At 39.5% G+C, this 21797-nt stretch overlaps 1 protein-coding gene across 5 annotated transcripts; it reads left to right on the plus strand.

The window, feature by feature from the left end:
• Positions 1-1235: 1235 nt before the first annotated feature.
• Positions 1236-19797, plus strand: PLEKHS1 (pleckstrin homology domain containing S1). Of its 5 annotated transcripts, XM_064514244.1 has the most exons (15): positions 1238-1424; positions 1724-1813; positions 3857-3992; positions 5230-5318; positions 5401-5528; positions 6957-7091; positions 8256-8328; positions 9001-9108; positions 9863-9958; positions 13574-13684; positions 14421-14536; positions 15874-16083; positions 16189-16290; positions 18245-18380; positions 19238-19797. In XM_064514244.1, the coding sequence occupies exons 3-15, from the start codon at positions 3962-3964 to the stop codon at positions 19304-19306; spliced, it is 1404 nt and encodes a 467-aa protein (XP_064370314.1). In that variant the 5' UTR covers positions 1238-1424; positions 1724-1813; positions 3857-3961; the 3' UTR covers positions 19307-19797. The 5 variants fall into 5 exon arrangements, with proteins under 5 accessions (XP_064370316.1, XP_064370314.1, XP_064370313.1 ...); XM_064514243.1 differs by lacking the exon at positions 1724-1813 and having other exon boundaries at positions 1239-1424; XM_026117440.2 differs by lacking the exon at positions 1724-1813 and having other exon boundaries at positions 1243-1424; positions 5422-5528.
• The last annotated feature ends 2000 nt before the right edge of the window (positions 19798-21797 follow it).

Raw genomic sequence — 21797 nt, forward strand, 5'->3', positions numbered from 1 at the left:
ACACATTTCCTCTTGCATAGTACCTTTTTCTTAAAGGTTCTTTGGAACTGATTTTAATAAAAAGAACTATAGCAACCTTATCTTAAACATAGAAGCCTTGGGAAAACATAGAAATGGCTTTCTGTAGAGAGAGGCATAAGGCCATCGGTGTCATTCAAAATTGCTTGTGATAAAGATAGATCGTTGAATAACTGTGCCAGGGTTTGTGTGCATCTCACCCCTCCCCATTTCCCTTACAAATAGTCCCTGGGCCAGCCTACATGGGACTGGTGAGGAAGAATCAGAGGAGTTAATATTAGCATTTCCTCTAAGAGCAGGAAAAGCTCTTTGCCCTGTTTGACATGATCTCTAAAAGAAAAAAAGGGGGGGGGGGGGCGGGGACGATGACAGGGAGGACCTTTATCAGATTTTGCTGTATATTTACCACAGTGGACACCAAATAAGGACAGCTTGGGAGTTAACAGGTGACGTGGTAGTTGTCTGTCTGAGAAGAAGGGCTAGCTAGTCGTGTTATTTGAAGCTCTTCAATGTGCTAATGTGGCAAACAAAAGGGCAGGGGAAAGCAACTTTTAACTATAACTTACAGTAGTATGGAAAGAGAGAGAAAGGCATCATTCCTTGTGTTGGGACCAGTGTCTCTGCTAGATAGAGCATTGCTTTACATCATGTCCAAGAAGTATTGTTAATATTACTCAAGAATAAAAATTCCCACCAGCCGACATCACATCAGACTAGTGATGTGTTTACATCCTGATAGCTGTCGTAGCCAAATAGCCGTAAGGAGACCTTATCCTCTGACTTGCACAAGACCAGATAGCTGAATAGTGACTTATAAGCTGTAAGGCATTTTAGCCTATTTTCAGTTCAAATTTATAATTATTTTCTGTCTAAAAGCAATTCCCCTGATATTTGCAGGCTTAGTTGAGCACAGTTTAGTGTGGAGTGACAAGACTTACTATAGTTAATGATTTGTTGTCTGTCTCTGCAGAAAAGCCAAAAAATTGACCTAGGAGCGAGACCAGTAATAAGTAATTGTAGACACACTGCTCTGAGGAAAAATAGGGACTATTTAGAAAGCTGAACCAACAAAACAAAGTTATCTTTGGGTTTTTTCTGCGTGGGAGACATTTATGGTTGGCTCAAATGTGTGTATTTTTTTTTCTTTGTAAGTGAACTACAAAGTTCACCTTCAGCTGGGTTTCCCCTTTCAGAATAATCTTTTATTTGCATCCTGTGCTAGAAATGGGAGTTTCCTTGTGGGTCATATTTCAGGATATTTGTATTTACGCAAGGGTTATAAGAAAGCAGTCACTATGCAGAGCAATGACATGTCGTGTTGCGCTGCAGAAAACGATACAGGTAATTTGGAAATGCTTTAAGGGATATTTCTCCCAGACCTTCCACACCATGAACACATTTTGCCTGTAAGTATTAACACAGTGTGTTTGCCTTCTCCTGGTATTATATTTAAAGCTTTATAATAGCCTACATGTTAATTCATTTGCAGCACTTTATTTGCATTTTGACTGAAGTGGCCTGTTACATTTCAAAAGATTGAAAGCATTCAAATCTCTTAATGCCTTGCATCAAAAAATCTGAGGGGGGATAATCATGGAATTGTCATTGTCTCTTCTGAATTAGAAGTGATTTAAAAGGTTGCTTTCCACTGGAGAGAAAAAAAATGATTAAATGTAACAATTAAAAACTTGTTTTCAAAATACAGAGTGAGATCACACAGATGATTAAGAGCCTATTGTAATCCCAGAGGTTTTTGTTTTTCCACCTGCAGATCTTCACTTTTACTCAAATCTAGGTGAGACTTTTATCCTGTCATGGACTCGTGTAATGTTGTTTTTGTGACAGATAGATCACTTGCCAGTGGTGATGGCTTTGTCAGTCAAGCTGGGAAGAACGTTACAGTGGCTTTGATTGAAACCCCAGGCGTGTCCCCCTACTATTGATGCTAAGAATTGGAAAGCACATTTGAGTTTGTGTGCAGTCACTTCTTTTTTAGGGTGCAGGGTTTTTTTGTCATTTTGTCCTTTTTTCAGTAGGCAACAGGTGAAAACCCTAGGCAGTAAAGTTTATAGCATAGTTTTGTCACCACATTTGTACAACAAATCTTTCTCCCAAAAAGGGAAAAATGCCAAAGTTTCCTTAACAAAAAAGTACAGGCAGAAATGCTTTAGAGTTCTCCTGTGGACCTTCATTAGAAAGGGGTCATTGGCATTGGCACCATGGTGTCACCTGGAGCAGCAGCCACGGAAGCCTGTAACTTTAGTTGTGTGAGGGAAGCAAAACTTTGTGTAGTGTAACAAACTGTTTCTGACCACTGCTCCTAGCTGTATCATGTTCACTTCTGATACTGTGGAGTAAGTCTCCAAAGAAATACAAGCCAAGCAAACCACTCAAATCTCTCAGTTGAGGCAGGGCATTCGGAAAGGAACTAGAGAACAGCACTGCAGTTCTTCAGGTTTTCCCACACGCTCTGCAGCTTCGTGTAAGCAGGCATGTTAGAGACTGTATAATGTTGCTGTAGCTGACAGACAAGTTGAAGCCAAGTTATTACAGGGAAAGGATTTGATTTTGCAAGGAATGGGAGATTTACGGTGGGGCAAAAGGAAGTTTTGAAAACTTGTGTTTCCCGCATGGTATTACAAATGGACAAAACTTGGTATTGTTGGAAATGTAACTAAATGAGAGAAACTAGATCTGATTTTAAATAAACAAACAACTAATTGTGACATAAAAGAATGTTGAGTGTGCAAAATGGAGTGCCATACATGCAATTGATAGTCAGGGGTCCAGAGCTCCCATATGAATTGCAAAGAAAAGGCAGTGCAATGGATATCTGGCTCTGTTATCCAGACACCAAGAGAGTGTTATTTGATAGAAAGCATTGAAAGGCAAATGAACTTAAAAACAGTAATAAAAGTCCATTAACCAAAAACACCTTTTACCTTCTAAATGTTCTATTTCTGTGTTCTTGCAATTATCAGATCCCACAGACTGCTACTTGCTTATTTTATTAAATGGTTATTTAAGAAAACTTTGGAGAAGAACATGGTAGTGCATTAGTGTGTTTTGCCTTAATATTAGCCTCTATTTCCATGTCTGCCACAGGCTGGCTCTAAGAAAATAAGCAGGTAATTTCACTTCTTCTGAGGGTTATAGTCAGATTCCAGTTTCCCTGGTAAAATTGGAGGGGACGTTCTGAACATAACTGACATAAAAATAGATATTATCTGTTCCCCCATCTGTAAAATTGTGATACTAATCCACATCTTAGAGTGCTTTGAAATTTATTGCATCACTGTTTATAAATTGCTGTGAGGGCATTGTATTAAGGGTGCTACAGACTTGCAAATTATTAGACATGTAGTTTTATTACTAGATTTTTAAAATATCTTTAGATTTTAAGCTCTTCAGGCCAAGTTATGCCTACTTTATGCAGTTTCAATCACACTGTGAGGGCGCTGTTAGAAAGATGTATCTGATGCAGTGCTCCTAGGCTGCAGCTGCTGTTTCTAGTGCAAGGAAAGGGACAAAATGAGACTCCGTTGGCAGATCTGCTCAGTTCCTGGACAAATCATCCCTTTGAACTCTGTAATTTTATAAATTATATAATTTATCATTTAATTATTACTTAATATAATAATGATACACTTACTATTAGAGCATATATAATTTTAATATATAATATAACTTTATATAATGAATTAAATATAGATTTTAATTGTCTTTTATAAGCATTATTATAATTTATTACAGATTTTTATCTTTCTATAATTATTTATATATAGATTTATCATCACTATGGAAATAAACACTTTTGAGATACTTGTTATTTTCTCAGGTGACCGTAAGTACAGTAAAATGCAACTCAGCAGGAATCCGAGTGAAAGGAATTAGCCTCAGGGTTTTTGCTCTCTTTATATTCCGTGTGGAAGAAACAATCAGGATGGCTTCCAGAAATAGAAGAAATTCTGCAGGTACAAAACTTAATTTATGGAGATTTGTCAATTGTGTGTCAGCTTTCAAACCATTTTCATCAGTATTTGACACCATACCCTTCCCCTCCTTGTGCCAAGGACTTTGTGCTAAAAAGTTAGGGAAAAGCAGCATATTAGAAAAATCTGACAAGTCCAGCTGGACTTATTCTGTGTGTTAATTCCATAATTCTACTCTTCTGCTTCCTTCCGTAACAAATCTTTCCTAAATGCACCCTGTCCCTTTAAAACAGAATCTTTCTTGTCCCTGATGCAGAGGTTGGACAGACATTGTGAAAAGATTAAAATCCTTAAAAATTAACTGGGAATAGGGAGATACAATCAGTAGTTCCAAGGCACTGATGATGAAATCTTACCTCCACTGAAGTCAGTGGAAGTGGAATTTCAGCACAAAGCATTTCTCGTGCCACCACAAAGTTTAGTTGTGGTACATTGCTGGTGTATCTCCCAGAATTTTTGTGCGTCCTCTACTGTCCCTTACAGGAAGATCCAAAATGATGTTGACTGTTCAGTCACTGAATTCTTTCGAAATCTTAATTTCCCATATGCAGTTTATAGCTTAAAAGATGGAATGAGATTTCCACTCCTTACATTGAGTGGCTAAAGTGCATTAATAAGACTGAGATTTTGATTGCAAATCCACCACTGATTAGAAATTAGAAGTCTGAAACTATAGCTGGCCACGGAGTATGCAGGGTCATGAATAAATACATTGAGATATTCCTGTCTGCCCCTGAGGTTTTAGGTTGTATTTTCCATGGTAGACATTTTCCTGGTGTTACATCACAATTCACAGGGCAGGGTAGTTTGTAATTAGTGGTGTTTGTGCCCCGTCTAAATTGAAGCCACCTATAAATGTTATTAGCATGCTGTTTGCTCTCTTTCAGATCACTAACAAGAGGTAAAGTAAGACCAGACCTAAGACAGAACCTTAAGATATCTTCCAAGCCACCTCCCAGAACGCTATACAGTGTCGCTCTCCTTTGTTTACAGGTTTTGCCAGTTGTCAGCAGTAACATTGATATCAACAAAGGATGGCCTGGCCCTATGTTTTATAGCTTTGATTTGTGCTTGTCGTCTCTAATTGAACGTGCTTCGTGGCCACTTAAGCGCAGAAGCCCTGAGATCAGCAACAATTTCCAGTTCAAGCAGGTCCTTGTAATAGAATAATTAGCAACAAATTGAGTAATGGTGCCATTCGTTTCTCTTTGATTGCTAGGAGATCAAATTGCATTCTGCCCCAAGGATGAAGTTTGCAAGCACGGATTCTTCACCAAATCACCACCTCTTCAACTTTTGAGCTCACAGGTATACTAGCGCAGATTAGTGATATTCCAGCAATCCCTCAAGAAACATCTGTTATTTCTGCTCTCCTGAGTTTTGATGAAAGAAATCATTTTCTCTTTGGCAGAATTCCTGGAAAAGGCGGTTTTTCATCCTGTCCAAATCCAGCAAGGGTTATTACACCCTGAAGTATCTGAAAGGCCAGAATATAAAAGGCTCCATAGCTGTTGATCAGTATGTAACTCTAACACATCACCTTTTTATTTTAAATCACGTAGCATTCTTAGATGTCCACTGACTGTGCAGATATTTGCTGCTTGAGGTTCTTGAGCCGAATCCCACTGAAGTCAAGAGAAGAGTCCCATGGACTCTTGCAGGCTTTGGGTGGAGCTTATAGCGTATGGTTTATGTAGAAGTAAAAATCCTAAATGTTTCTGATAGAATTTGATGCATTTACGTGAGGGATTGTGACGATGTGTTGTCTGCAAAGCAGACGGCTTGGCTCTGTGATCCGGAAGGCTGTATTCCTGCAGTATAAGATACTTTATCTTCTGTGAATATAGCACTATGCATTTATTCACACACAAGTAAGGGTGAGCTGTGCCACTCCTAACTGTTGAACAGAAGAACCTTTCCCACCTTGTGACTTTACGAAGTGCTCCAGAAGATGAGCAGAAGTCTCACTGCTTTTACTTAGCCCTTTGGGTTGATGCTTGCTGCTCTGCTGCCACTTACCCTGCTGAGAAATTGCTCTGCTTGGCTCATTTGGGTTGGTCATTTCATTCTTCTCAGGACAGTGCCCATCGCAGGCTGCAGCAAGGCTGGGTGTCATTGGCTTTGTACTAGTGTCCTTTACAGCATCACCTGTGGTATTAAACATATAGAAGGGAAACAGTTCTGGCAAAGAAATGTAAAGCTTTTACCAGTCAGACTTGAGACCACATCCAAAGGCCCCTGAACTTGCAAAGCACGGAGTTCACTGGACTCACATTGCTGTTGTGTTTCTTCCATTAAAAGGTTTTCTAGTGTGAAGCTTTAGAAGAATTTCCAACTTGCTCAGGGGCTTGTTATTATATTATTACTATCATTATTGTCATTGTTCTTACTGTTTTTACTACAACTGCAGTTTGGTCTAATTTAATATTTTGGAAGTTAATGGAAGCAGTGGTTCCGTTTAAGAATACATTAAGAGTGCATCTTGTTTATTCCTGCTGTCCTCCATTAGAACACTGTTAATGTACAGTTGGTTTCAAATCAAACTTATTATTTGATAAGTTGTTGAAAAACTGTAGTTGTTGAAAAAAGATCTGCAAGGCATTTTTCTTATTATAACTTCTTTTCAAGATTCTATGTTTAAGCAAGAGCCCCTTTATTCAAAAATGAGTTTCCAAAATTTGGACATGAGTTATTGTAAAACTTTGGTTTTATTTTTTTTATTGACTTTATTTGTTTGTTTTGTAGTTTTCTTTATTGAAAGACCAGAAAATGTTTTGGAAGTGTGCACTTATTTTCTTGAGAATTTTTTTGGGGGGAAATACATACCTTTTTCCATGCAGATCTCATCATGTCATGCTGTGCTTAGTGTGTAAAGTAAACACACACACACACACGTATATATGTATGTATAGCTATATAGAATGTTTCATATGCTTATCTTCACAGAATCATAAATACAGAAATTGGCATAAGTAATTCTGAAAGGATGGCAACAGTAAGGAAGATGTTTAAATGCCCTCCTGAAGAGGTGATGTCTATCAGTACTGGAGACAGAACTTACTACCTCATTGGGAGGAACAGGTATGCATAGAAAGACATGTAAATGCAATCTGACATTACAGTTAACCTATTGTAACACCACGCTGCTGCCCCAGAGCAAGGTCCTTCTCCTTCCCTGCAGCTCCGGTCCGCTGTTACAAGATCCAACGTGAGAAAGTAATGGAAGCACACAGCTGGGAGGAGACATGGCAAAAACATTTCATCAGTGTACTAATGTAATGTCAAACTGTACCAGTAAAGGGTCAGGGAAGAGCAGAGACTTTTGCCCTCTAACCCCATGGCTTCTGGGAGTTAGGAAAGCTTATGCTGCTTATGGATAAATCATCGGAAATAATCCTGCCCTGAAAAGAGGGTTATTGATCAAGGAAAACAGAGTGAAGGCGAAAATTCTCGAGAGAGAAAACAGACTCCGAAAGGAATGATTCAGGGCCCCTATTCAGATGGCTGGCTTTGCAGCTCAGCAGCATGGCTTGCTGCACTCCCTGCTCTCCCAAACTATAATCCAGTCTTCATCAAGAGCCGGAATTACTGCTGCTGTGGTGATCAGCCAAAGCTCAGTTAGGTGAGGGAGTACATTTGGCAAGGTGCTCCTCTGCTGCTACTTCCCAGCTTCCCCCCTCGCTTTCGCAGACACCAGCATTTCAGGGGGGTTTCTGTCATGTATGCAGAAGAGCAGCTGATGCGTGAAACAGTGATAAGCACCGAGGAGAACACATACCTATGTGTCACTTGAGCATGCCATTCTACACCTTCACTTAGGGCACTCCTTTCACAAGTATTTGATGGGAAGTAGTCCATAATTCATCAAACTAATCCCACTTGCGAGCACAAAACAGTGTTTCTATGGTGCATTCATGACCTGTTTGCTCATTCAGCAAAGCAGCATTACACATAGCAGATGAAGGAGAAGGAACCATTCCACCCCTCCCTCATCTCTTTCTTGTGTGTGCACACACACACACCCTCATAGCTTTTAGCTCACAGTCCTGTGCTGCATCTCTTTAAGGCCTGAACTTTGCCATCTGGCTGAGGCCACCCAAGCATGTTCTCTTGAAAGGAAGAAGCGATTTTCCCTGCTGATTTCAGGAAGTGTTATTTTAGGCCCGTAAGAGGAAGTAGGTGAGCAAGTGCATTTTCCTTGTGGTTTACTTACGAGGTTTGCATTTCTGTTGTTCCAACCTACAGGCAGGAGATAGAGGACTGGGTCACTGAGATATCTTCAATCTGCAGGGAGGTGAAAGAAGGTGGATGTCCTCAGGTGACTTGCTACTACACTTGATTTAAGAAAGAAAGACGTTTGTAAGTTCATTAGAAACTTGTGCTAAGAGGCAAGGAATTTTCCTGATTTTGGCCTTGCAAGTTGGCCATTGCCTCTCTTAATCGAAAATTAATTTTCCATATAGATCCTGTGTACTGGGCTTATGAGTTAAGCAGGCATTGTACAGTCTGTTGCACTGGGATTGAAGGAATCACTTTGAAGAATAAGCCACATGGAAATTAGGAGGTGATTGACATTATGTTGCAATGTATTGCACCTTCGATGTCTCAGAATGAAAACTTGTGCACAGTTCTTACTGTGGGCTTTTTGGATGTGTCTACATGCTGTTTTACAAACGGATTCACATCTAGTCTGTCTGTGCTATGAACCAACTGGAAGCCCTGTTAATTCAATGTCAAGCCCAAGTTTCTGTACTTTGTTGGTCAGCTGGGCCTATTAGTTCAGACCCAGCACTATGCTACTTACATCCCAACAGCTTCCAGTCAGCTCAGAGTATAAGCAGGGCAAATGGATATTTGCCTGCAAAATACCATGTAGACAATCTATCTGAGCCTTTAGAAGTAGAATTTGTAGTATTGGGATGCCCTGGTACATTGTAGCCCATGCACTTCAGTTGCCTATCGTCTTACACTGCTGTTGTCCTGTCTCTAGAACCAAGATCTTGCAAATCCAGAAGTCAAAAGCCTGCCTTCCTCTTTGCCGTTATCCATGAATGATGTAGCTATGACCAGCCACCTGGAAAGGCAAAACATCCAGAAGGTAGATGGATTAGCAGTCCCTAATGAATTTGCTGCCAGGAGTAACTGTGAAATTTGTTTTGTATAGTTGCTATTTTCAATTAAAATAAGTTCTTCTGAGGTCATGCACTGAGTGCCAGGTGTAGTATTCTGCTTTATATTGGGGCTTTATGTAGTAGGACCTGGATTATAATGTCAGAGTCCCCACACAGGGTCAGCACTGGCATGTTTGTTTACTAGTCTGCATTTAAGTAAGGGCAGGTGTTCATGGCAGTGAGCACTAATACTCACTGGCCGTCTCAGCTGACTGACGAAGACTGGTGGGCATGTTCTCATCCCTACAGATTAGCTTTGACATGCCTCGGCAAGCCATGTGAACACTTTTTTCCGCAGCTGCTGGCAACGTTCTTCCTGTTTTGTGACTGTGCTTTTCTTTGACTCTCTTCAGACTTCAAAGCCTAGAGGGGAGTTCAGTTCCAGTGACATCCACTGGAACCTGGACTCCTAGCTGTCCTCTGTGCCTTTCAGATCTTCCCCCTCAATATGCAAATAGAAAGGAAGGAAAGCATTGCTACTATCCCAGAGCAATTACAAACCCCATCTTTTGGTGACAGACTAATTAGCAGCCAGGGAAGAGTTGGTTTTCTGTAGTGACAAAGCTCTGCGCAAATAGTCTTGCTGGAGGTCAGGCTTAACAAAGGCTGTGTTACCCAGCAACACGACAGGTAAAACACCTGCGGAGTATGCAGGAGTCAACATTTTTCTTTTGTGTACAGGAGAAAGGTCCCTCAGAAGAAAAGAACAGGCCTAAATCAGATCCTGGCCCCCATCAGTCTCAGTACGACTCACTGAGAAGAGATTTTCCAAGCCTGGTGAGCAGCTTTTGACTTGTTCAGTCTGCAGAAGTAACTATTGGCTCTCATCTCGCCTGAATATCTATAGCGATAGATTATTCCCCTACTTCACAAGTGCGTTGAGTTGGTTTTTGCCATGCAGGTTTTCTAAATATAGCTAATCTCTTGTTTTATTTAGCATTGAAAATAACCTTCTGAGAACTTGCTTGAAATACCTTTCACTTACTTTGTTTCTTGGGGGCAGATCCTCAGAGTTTCTCTGCAGCAATTGCAACTTGTGGCACCTCTAAGAAGCTTGATAAAGAGAGCTCTTGAAGTTGCACTACTTGAGGACTTACCCCTCCCACCATATTTCTCAGTTGTGCCACACTCTTCCTGAATGGTTTCTTTCTCTATCCTCTTTCAGAGTATATGCAAGTAGCAGCTGAATCAATTTAACAGAACTAAAGAACAAGCTATTGCTAAATTGAGGCACACCTCAGGGCTGACCTTGTATCAGCATAGATATGGCTTCCAGTAATTTAGCTTTCATATCTGGTAGAAATGATTCTAAAAGATAAAATAATAAACATGACCATGTACTATTGACTAAGTTCTGACCTGTGTTCCCTGAACCAATAGCTGCAGCAATTTCAGATGTTTTTCACTAGCCCTCTGCCCTTGGTTACTGCCATTGCAGCAGAGTCAACAGAACAGAATACATGTCCAAGGCACCACCATGACAGTATACAGTTTGGCAGCTGATTATAAACCCATCTTTATTAGCAGTTTATACCCTGGACTATGATCTGGAGTGGCTGAGACATAGGGAAAGAATCTATTCTGCTATCACGGCTAGCAGGGTATTAAATCACATGTTGTAGTAACCATCCATGTATGTACAGCCTGGCAGCAAGTATGAGATGATACAGCTAAATTTAGTGTAATGAAATGAAAATAGTTGAAACTAACTTGCAATACCATGGGTAGTTACCACAGCTCAGCTGACACACAGTAATTTGTGAAGGTGCAATAATTCAGTTGTGAGTCTGAGCCCTAAACTGGATCGGGTTAACTCAGCTTAAAATCATACCCTTAGTTTGATTTTTAACTAGAGCTACTTTGTATGCATGCCAAGGCTCTCTTTCTGTCTCTCTCACATATCCCTGTCCTGTCTCTCTCATTAATCCTTCTCATACTTGTGGTGGCTTGGAGGGCGCTGCTGTTCAGAGTGGGACAGAGCGGTCACAAGGAATAAACAAGAAAGAGCTTGTGTTTTACCTGTTCTCTTTAATCTAAAGCAGAGGGAGTAGCAGGAAGCTCATATTTTTGTTTCAGGATGGGTGAAAATACTATGAATGACCTTGCCAGAGAGCTACCAAGGAACAATCATTGCTCATTTGATAAAAATATTTTAGTTGCCTCATAAGTTTAGTATCTGCTAATTTCTCTGTATCTTTTCTCTGCTCAATGATATTTAGACAGCTCACTTCTAGATTAAGCCCTTGTGTTTACTTCCTGTTAAAAGTATGACTCCACATTCCTAGTATCTGGCTACTTTTGGTGGTTCCCTCTTGCATGCCCTGATCTAGTAGTAACTACTATTCATGCAAACAGGCTCCTCAGTGTCAGGGAGTCTAGTCACATAGTCAGGGACCCAAGAGAGGTTTTCGGGACCTGGTTCCCTTCAAACCCACTTCCTGGAGCTACAAAATCAAGTCTCTGTTGACTTGGCAGTTCAGTATCAGCTATTTCCGTATGCAGCTTTCAATACCTAAAATATATCAAAATAGTGAGTCCTGATTTGTGTCACCCTGTATTACTCATTACTGGTGTACAGGCATACAGTCAGGATTAGGCATCCTAGTCAGCAACATTAGCTTTAATATGTGTTAGACACACATGATTGAAAGAGAAGTCCCTCTTTCAAAGAGCTTAGTGCAGCACATAGCTTTTGATTCTTCCCCTAAAAGGCCTAAAACTAACAATTGCTCAGTTGTTTTCCAGTTACCCTTTTCATATTCCACCTTGTGCTACAGCTAATCTGCTTTGTAATCTGCTTTCTTCCTAATATAAATCCTCACCTTGGTTTAACATAGCCTTTACTAACTTGCTTATCTGTAAGGCTGAGAATAATTTTACACCAAAGCTAACCGCACTACTCCACTTCCAAAGCACCTGGAAGAGTTGAGATTTAGGCCAAATGCTGCTGATCTAGACCCAGCACTGCAGCAGGTTAACTTTCTGCTTCCCGTTATCCCCTAAATCTGAGATGATGCCAAGAAAAACACTGTATTCATGTCACAAAAGCTGGCCACTGTCAATGGCTGAAGGATCAGTTTGGGAAGCTGATGAGTACCGTCTGCTCTTGAGAGGAGTTGGAGGATCTCAAGACCTCATAAAATTGCTTCCTTTACTCCCTTTTTCCCAAGTGTTTACTATGGGATTGATCCAAAGCCCCTGAAAATTCACTGGGAAATTCGTTCATTACTTTAGATCACGACCATAGAGTCAGTCCAGTTCCCACTAAGGATTTTTGTTGCATGCTTCCTGAGGGACCATTTCTAGGTGTGTTCTGACTCCTAGAATATGGGCTGCTTTTTAATGACATTTATACCCACAAGGAACATAAATGCCTTCATCGTCTCTAATTTCTATTCAATGCCAGTTTCTTCTCTTTACGTGAAACAGGGTAATTAATTTAATTTACTTTACCTTGAAAACAGTAATATATTCGGTGTCATATTTAGCAATTATTATAATTATCACCATGGAAACCTAGAATGTAAGTAGAGAGATAAAAAATGATTGCATCAGAAACATGGCATGGAGAATTACATTGTGAGGAAGCTAAATACTAATTACCGTACTCTTCATTATAGTGAAGTCAACAAGGAGACATAGAAATAAACAATTTATCTTTGTGACTTAAAAAGATAAACTTGGTGGAGGGATTAACTTCTTGACTTATTAAATTGTCCCAAACTTACTATTCTGAGTATTTATGAAGCATCTTAAGGCAGAATACCCCTCAGTCAACAAGGCATTCAATGTTGGGTCTCCAGCCCTCTGAGGTATGTTCATGGAGAAGTATGAGTTAACAGATTTGTCATTAATCGGGGCAGTCCCAAATTTATTCTTTATTTGATAGCAGTTGCTGAAAAATAACAAATATTTCCCTACCAAATTCTAGATTTCCTTTGGGTTTTTTTCCTAGGATAAGGACTGTAGGACTGAACCCAAATAAAAAAATCTTTTGTACACAAAAATGTACCCTAAATGCATGCAGAGTCATATATAAGTATTTAACGCACTTAAATTGATTTTTAAATAAAATAACAATTATTGAACACACAATCAACTGCAGCTTCCTGCTTAACATATATCAGTGTATGAGAAATACTAATATTAGTGGCCAGTATTGTGCATGTACATGTGCAGTTTATCTCAAAAATACACGTAGAAGCACGATTACAGATACCATGACCCTAAAACAGGCTCATATTAGCATTTCTGTCTTCAAGGAGAAACAAGTCTTCCCGCGTTTCCTGTGTGTACGTGCTGATTCTATTATTTTTCCAAATAAATGGAAAACTGCACATTAAATAATCTGTAGAACTGTTGCTGTTAAATATGAAAAAATTATTTTAACAGAATAAAAATATGGAAAAGACTGAGGAAAATCCACTGTTGTCAGATACAGATGAAGACATCAAAGAGGAAGAAGACGACTATTACAAAACTCCAAGCAGTCTTTTAACAAAGGTAGTTTATCAGATGTGAGTTCTTCTATTTTGTTAACTATAATACAGGAGACATTTAACAATCCAAAGAGGAACTGGTATATAGAAAGAGCTAATACTTTGCCAGAGAAATACATTAATAAAGCACTAGGTGATAGAGCCTTCATTTGTATGAGAAAAAATATACTAGACTCATTCAAAGGATTTTTCTGCTAGCAAGTAGCATTTTGACAAAAACATTGTTGATTTTCTTGAAATTCCTCAAGTAGACTGCTTCATTGTAGATGGGCTTTGCCCACTCTGTCACAGCTTTTTTCAGAAACTGATAACTTCTTTATAAAATTTATCTGTACGTTATTTTAAATATTTTAAAACATAATTCTACTGAAGTGTCAATAAACTGCATAAAATCAAACAGTAATTCTAAAATGCTATGAAACATTTTGGTATGTGCATTTCAGTTTGAAACAAGGGAACAAGAGAGGTAATTTTGGTGGATACTTTAGAATACAGCTGGTTATGTTCCAGTCTGAAAGGAAAACAATAGTATCAATAATACCAGATAACATTAACTTCTAAGTTTCAACCATTTTTATAGCTTACTATTTCTGGGACGTGACTTATCTGAGGAAAGTTAAGTTGTATTAGCCAGTGTATTATCCTTAAACAGCACAAGTACTGAATAAAATAATTAAGAAGATTTTTCTGTAGGCAGAACAAGAACGTTTACCTCGTATATTATTGTGTGTTTCTAACAGTGTAATACTGAAATATCAAAGCCTGACCCTACAGCTGAGTCTAATGTCCCTGTGCAAGAGAAGCCAGTGCAGAAGAACACAGTAAAGGAGAACATTTATATGTCAATGAAATCACTGTAAGTAACAACTTTATTAAGGTTTTGAAAATTAAAAGTGATATAGTGATATAGGAAGAGCTGTTATTCATAATTTTTACCTAATGATATCTAAAGGGTTCTCATCTTGTTTGAATGAGTTCGTATTGTTTCATCTTGGTTGAATGAGTCTGTGTTTGGTCTTGGTTCAGAAAGTTCAAAACTGCTGAGTATACCAGAGTGAAATTCAAACTTATTAAAGTGAAATTTAAACTCACTTTGCAAGCTCATGCACTAAGATAGGGTCTGACTATAGGACACAACACTCCTCGTTGACTGATGCTTTTTCTAGGCTTTTATGGTGCAACAGCCTACCAGTGTCCTCAGATACCCCAGCCACGCTTCAGCCAGCCAGACTCCACAGCAGCCAGCATTGTCTAGTGGTTAAAAGAGAAAAAGAGACCTGGAGTGTTAGATCCCAGTTTTGCCAGTAAGAAGTTATGTGATCTTGAAAAGGTCATCTCCTTCCTTCCATTATTTCATCCAAAGGATGGGTCTACTGCTGTGTACTTTGAAGATACAGTATTTGGCGAGTCACCAAGAAAGACCTGAAATTAGTGTCACAGTTCTAGTGCCATAATGAAATTTTACAACTATCATATTATGGCACATTATGCTGAAGAGAAGCATGCCTTCATGGTAGAAGGATACCTGTCCTGAGCCAGAGAAGAAGTGGTTATTACTTGTTAGCTAAGACCTGCCACCTACAGATGGTCAGGTCTTATTCCACCTATTGGGAGGCAGTTGGAAATACAAACCCACAAGCCAGCTCATTAGGATAGACTCGTTGAAGTGCATCTGTATGTTTGGGAGTCTTTCTGGAGGGAAGCGCTATTAAAAGCCTCGCAAGCCTATACTATCTGAGTTAAAAACCCATCAAGAACAGCTTTTGCTACTCACCCCAATCTTGGTGAGGGGAGGCCCCAGACATTACATGGTTCATCAAAAAAACTAAGAAGCATTTAAGCACATCTGCATTATTGTATTCCCCAGGGGACAGTGTTACATCCCCACAGAAGCCGGTACAATCAGTGCCAACAGTCTGTACTCACTTTCTTTGTCAAAGCATGTTGTTAGCTGGAATGTTTTCAGGCTTAATAGTAGTCTTTAAATAATGAAAAGGTTTATTTTGAGATTTATGATCCATGTTTAGAAGGACAGTTTATTTTACTTAGCTGTAATTTTGTCCACTGGATATGCTACAAGAACGTGTTATTCCTTGCTTCACTGACAGCTGTTTGATCCAGCTTCAAACAAAGCAAAAGCAACTGTGCCTTGAATGGCCAGACTAGTTCATTTTTATTGCCCTTTCTCTTCAGTCGGGTCCTGGATGAGAATCACCAGCTCATGTGCACGAGTGATAGACTCCTGACTCCTCCCAAGTGCCAGGAAACCAGTGCATGTCCAAGAGACTTGATGGCAAACAGAGACTTAAAACTTGCAGAAAGCAGCACCAGGCAGCAGCCAACCCTCCAGAGAAAGCAAAATTCATTACCCCTTTCGGTGGTTCAGCTGACCATACTACTCAGGTAAGTGTCTTCTCCATTTTTCATTGCAGAGAAGACAGATGTATTCATGGACTTCTGCTGAGGTACTGGTAGAGCATGCCTTGTCGCTGATGTTTTCTCTCACAGTCAAGTTACAGATAAGACCCAACTTCAGAAGTTGGATATTTTCATCCCTCTGACTGATATTAACAGTAACCTAACACTTACCGAAGCAGCAGGAAAAATATGGTGAGTTCTGGATGTCTTAAGATGGCGCCTGTCAGATGTGAATGAGTGACAATCAATGTAGAATAGAAGTGTACAGCCGTATGCCTCCATATACATTTTTGACTGTGCAGAACAGGACAGAATCATTGTGTTAGAACTCTAGAATTCCCACTGCTGTTTCTGACTGTTTCTGTACTTGAGTTCCTATTTCCCTGTTGAAAAGGACTGTATAGAATTGAGATGTCTATGGCATCTTGTGTAATAATTAGCAATTAAATCCTCCCCCCAAAAGCTAATCTTCTGTTATTCGTGTGAATCACGTAATTACTGCTAGTCAATTTTGCCTTTGATTTGGTAAACTGTAGTGATGATAGAGATGTGGTGAGGGGATATATCTTATGATAGGATAGAGTTTTTCAGCTAAAAATCTTGTAGAGATTAGTATAGATAACCGGTAATTTGTTATGCTTTGTTATTGATGATGAAGCTGAAAATTAGGAAACACAAGGTATAGAACTCAAGTCCTACTTATCTGTCTTCTGGCCACCATACCCCCTTAAGTATGTTTATGCCTTATGAAGAAAAAGAATATTTGTGGAAAGAGACCGAAAGTCACAAAACCTGTCTGTCACTGGAAAGAGTGGCAAAATGGAACCTACTAGCACACAGGGAACCATTTCCAGATCTAGAAAATTCACTAATTCACTCTAATTCATCAAATCCTTTTGTGTCTTTTTTTCCCTTTAACCTATTAGCCTGTGCCCCTAATATTATTCACATCTAGCAGCACCTGCAAAGCATGTTAAGAGTCTCCAGTTAAGTGTGGGCTGTAGGTGAAAACTTAAATGATGTTAGATAAATCAAGCTGACTTGAGTTGGATCCCAGCATAGGCTGTTCTCCATGGGCTAATCTCAGAATTAGTCCCAGCGCTGGTTCACTGCCAAGAATCAGTTGTCAGGTCAGTTTTCACAAGTAGGTGTTTCGGGCTAGAGCACGTCAGTCGTCCTGGTCGTCCCACTAGAAATCAGTGCTCTCCCTAGACCCTCAATGTCAATGACTGTAGGAGAAAGAAGAGGGAGAAGAAGAAAAGTTCAGCATATACTTTTTGCCTCCTTCTGTGCAGTCTGATGGTCTTTCACTGCCACACACCACTGAGGCTCCCTTTTGCTGCTCCTCTGAGATTCATACTTATCAAGTGCACCGGGTGCACAGGAAGTCACTTTGTTTCAGCCACTATCAGCAAGAAGATAAAATACCATAACAAAAAGGACTGGAAAAGGGATGCAGCTGCAAAAATTGGATCTATATCAAAATTCATAGTACTTTTGTAGTGGAAATTCATACTGAAAGGATTTGGGGCTGGTTCCAGGACAGAACAGAGCACTAGGTCTGACTGTTGGGTCAGCCAGTCCTAGATAGCTGGTCATCAAGGAGAGTCTATCAGAGACAAGCAGGAAAGAAATACTGGAATTTCCAATAGAGTCCAGGTAGGATTTTGGCTCATACAGTCACAAGAACAGTGATAGATCTGTGATTCTTACAGTTATATCATAGATAAAACACATGATTATAGGTTTTCGTTTAATCTTCTCCCCATGGAAGATTTCAAAAAATGATCTCAGTCAAGCATAGGGCTAAAATATCTGCAACAGCGGCATATACCACCCACACCAAGTTTGGCCCACGGTGTTCAGACCCAAATCCCCAGCTTTCACTATTAACCTTGTTAGCACTAATACCGTGTTAGGGGGTCAGGGTCTGTGTCATGTACACTTTTACAGGGACCTGTTGGGATGGATGAAGCAGTTTCATTTCAGCTAAAACCAGATCAAAGAGTTACAATATCATTTACTCTGTGTGTTATTTCAAGAAGGAAATATGAATAAATGCAATCCCATTTGGTCATCTTTGTTCTGTTAGCACTAATTAGATATCCCATGTGATTCCTTTATTGTATGTCCTCCAATTACCTAGTGTCTCACACTGGACTGGTCCTTACCAGCTGGGATGTATATTTAACCATGGAGACCATATAGTGGCTGTGAATGACCTGCACCCAAAGAATATGGAGGAAGTTTCCCTGTTTATCAGCAGGTCCACAAGAAAGGAGGTAAGCTCGACTAACTCGAAGATGATAGTCAAGTGAATAAAGCCAAGTGAGAAAGCAAGTTATTTTTCACCTTTCAAAGAGCTTCATTCAAATGAGTTTTCTCTATTTTGAGTTTGGCATTAGTAATCTCAGTGCCAAATGGCCCCTCAGCATCATTCTGACATAGCGCTTCTTATTCGTGAGCTATTTGGGGAATTCAGAGTCTGCACTGCTGTGTTTGAAGACTTGATCTCAAAGAGCCTGAAGCAACCTCGTGAGATTCTGGCCAGCTGTAAGTTAGAGTTACTTGGTATTTTTTAGATAAGGACCTTGAAATGCAAACTTTGGGGAATAAAGGAATGCCTCCAAGGGGTGTGTAGTTGCTTGTGGTGGTTTCGGTCAAAAGGGTGTTGTCTCAAGGGTAGCTTAGCCATCTGGCTATTGAGCACAGAGAAAAGACTCCTACCTCTTATTCCTTTTCTAATCAAGCACTACGCAAGCTCCTTGTCTGATACTTGCTACTTTCTTTTGAAGAACCTGGGAGATTTCTTAGTGGTGCCTTAACAGCGCAGCAATCTGCTATGTGTTGAGCCCTATATTTCTCTCAGATGGACTCCTATTTCAGTATCCGGGTTCTCCAACCTATAAATAAACATCTTTGTATTTGAATTTTGCTTAGAAAGTTGAGGTCACCAGATGTTGTCACCTAAAGAACAGAAAGCCATTCTGAGGAAGAAAAAATGCTAATCTATCCTAACATGGTATTTTTATCTAGCTAATTAAAAATTCAAGTCATATAGTAGCACAGATGTTGACCAGCTGTAGCAAGCTATAAAACAGTATCTCTCACTTTGTTTTTCTTCTTTTTTTTTTTTAAGGTGAAACTTACTATATGTAGGATCCCAGATTCAGATATATTCCATGTTAAAGGCTGCTCATGTTCCTGAAAAAAGACCTCAGCAATTAAGTGCTAAAGTTCAATGGAAAGAGCAGTGGAGAAGAATGTAATATGTAGTATATGGATGTAATCTTTACCTTTCAGAGCTGCCAGGCAACTTTTGGTGCTGAAGTACAAAGAATACAGGATGTGGATTTCATTTTCGCTTTATGTCCTAATAACTTGTTTTGGGCACAGGAATGGCATGTGTTTGGCCAGGGCGAATAGATTGAACAAAACTTAAGTTTGTTATGTGTTATGTTATGTGTTAAACCTTTGTACAATACACACTTTGTACCTCAGTAGAAAGTATTGGTTCACACCTGTGTTTGCCTCTTTACACTGAATTATACTGATTTATACTGATCTCCTAATCAGTTAGGGGTGTGCATTTGGGATAAAGACATGTTTTCCCTTGGTCTAACTACAGAAAGGCAAAGGCAAACTGAGACCTGTAATACTAGAAGGAAGGTTGATTAATAAAGTGTTGTGTAGTAGTGATTCAGTGGGAACTCCTCTTCTGTTATACCTCTCTTACATTACAGCCATGAAAAGACATTCAAGGGATGATGGGAAAAGGTGCTGGTTGGAAAAAGGGAATGTGTCTAAAGCACCTTTGGATTCTTTGGCAGCTGAACAAAGCCGTAAATGAAAAATGAATGAACAGGAGTGTTTGGGAGAGTGCAGAGCTGGCCTGCTCTGGGAAAGTGTTATTGATCAAGAAAACAGGGAAAAACAGAGAAATGATGAATATGAAGGCATGTGCACACAGCCCAATGCAAACAGAGTTCACTGAAAGATTTTTTATTCTACCAGATACTACCATGAGGATGTCCCAGATACAGTGGCATTTCCAGAACAAGTGTTTATATGTTTCCCAAACAAAGATGTTCCCTGTAAATATGTAAATTTTTGTTTGTGAATGTGCCTTGCTTCCATTAGTATCATAGAAACATGACTGATTTTCAGTTAATGTCATACCAAAATGTGTTGGTGCTTGGTATGGACATCTGCAGGGGTGCCTTTAGTAGTTGCCAAAAGGAAGTCTTGTCCAGGACTATAGTGACCGCTGATGCTTACAGAAACACAGTGTAATATAGATTGCATGCAGAACACATACCTATTCTCTATATGGATATATACACATTTGTATATATGTGTGCATGCGTGTGTTTACATACATAGATATATTTCTGTAAGATAGACTGGATTAATATACAATGATGGGCCAACAAACCAAATCACCATCATATCTGAGAACAGATCATTTTATTTTGCCAGATACAGCCGAGATAACTGCTGGTTTTACCAGCATAATTGCATAGTGTTACTAATGTTAGCAGATTTGTATAAGCTTTGATCAAGGTTGATTTGGTCCAAAGACCTTTGTCCAGATGCCAGTTGAATTAGATGGACCAAATCAGATACTAATGTAAGAAACCGTTCTTATTAAAATCAGTGATGGTGCCACTTACTCTAGTAGTAAATTTGACAAATGTGATTTGTATCCTTGCTTTAAAATTCCATCTCAGCTTTTTCTTTTTTTTTCTTTACAAGATGTTACTTAGCCAAAGATGAAAACAGCATTAGTAACTTGAAACAAACAAAAATGTTGGTGTAATCAATTCAAATTGAACTCGCCTCCTATTCAAAAGATTAATTTCCACACTGAATGTTTCCACAGCCTCTCTTTTCTTCATAAGAAAGAGTGCTTGTGATGTGCTTATTTCTAAAGGTGGGAAGGGATCACTTTTTCATATTTCTGTTTCAGTCGTGTTCAAAGGCCCTTTTGTGCTGAATTCTGCATAAAGACAGAGGGAGACACGGGTTATAGAACAACGGAGACTGAAAATGGAAGAAAAGACATTTCTTAAAAGCTCTCCTCCAAAGTTGCTACAGGAGTCCTTTGCCCTGGACTGTCTCTTTGAGCACAACAAATCCCTTGCTGTCTAAGGAGTCTCTGACTCCTGGGATGACTAAGCCATAGCCAGATAAGGCTTGTCCAGCTCTGTAACTATGTCAGCCTTTTAGGACAGTCCTTCAGGCCTGAATCCTATAATCACAAATCATCCAGCTCAAGAGTACCCACTGAGGATGTCTCCCTCAGCTGTTCCTGCTAAATGTTCACCTAAACCCTTCTTAAGAACTCTGGAACAGGAAACCCTGCTCTGTTGTTCCAAGACTCATCCATCTGTATGATTAGGAAGTTCTTTCTAATATTTATCCTAGATCATCTTTTCTGAAAATGAACTTGATTTTTTTCTTGTCCTGTTTTTGGTGAACGTGGGGAATGCTTGATCTCCATTGTCTCTAGAGAAATCTTCATTCTGGAAGATGGTTTTTCTGCTTGTTCTTCAATCTCTTTTCTAGAGCAACCATCCCCAATTCCATCTACTTTTTTAGATATTTCCTGAGAAAGGTCATATGCCACTGAACTGCAACACAAAGTACTTTGTTTTTCCAGTTATGGATGAACAAAGGAGGTGAGACAGTCTTAAAGC

Source organism: Dromaius novaehollandiae, chromosome 6 (assembly GCF_036370855.1).
Source record: "Dromaius novaehollandiae isolate bDroNov1 chromosome 6, bDroNov1.hap1, whole genome shotgun sequence".
NCBI lineage: Eukaryota > Metazoa > Chordata > Aves > Casuariiformes > Dromaiidae > Dromaius > Dromaius novaehollandiae.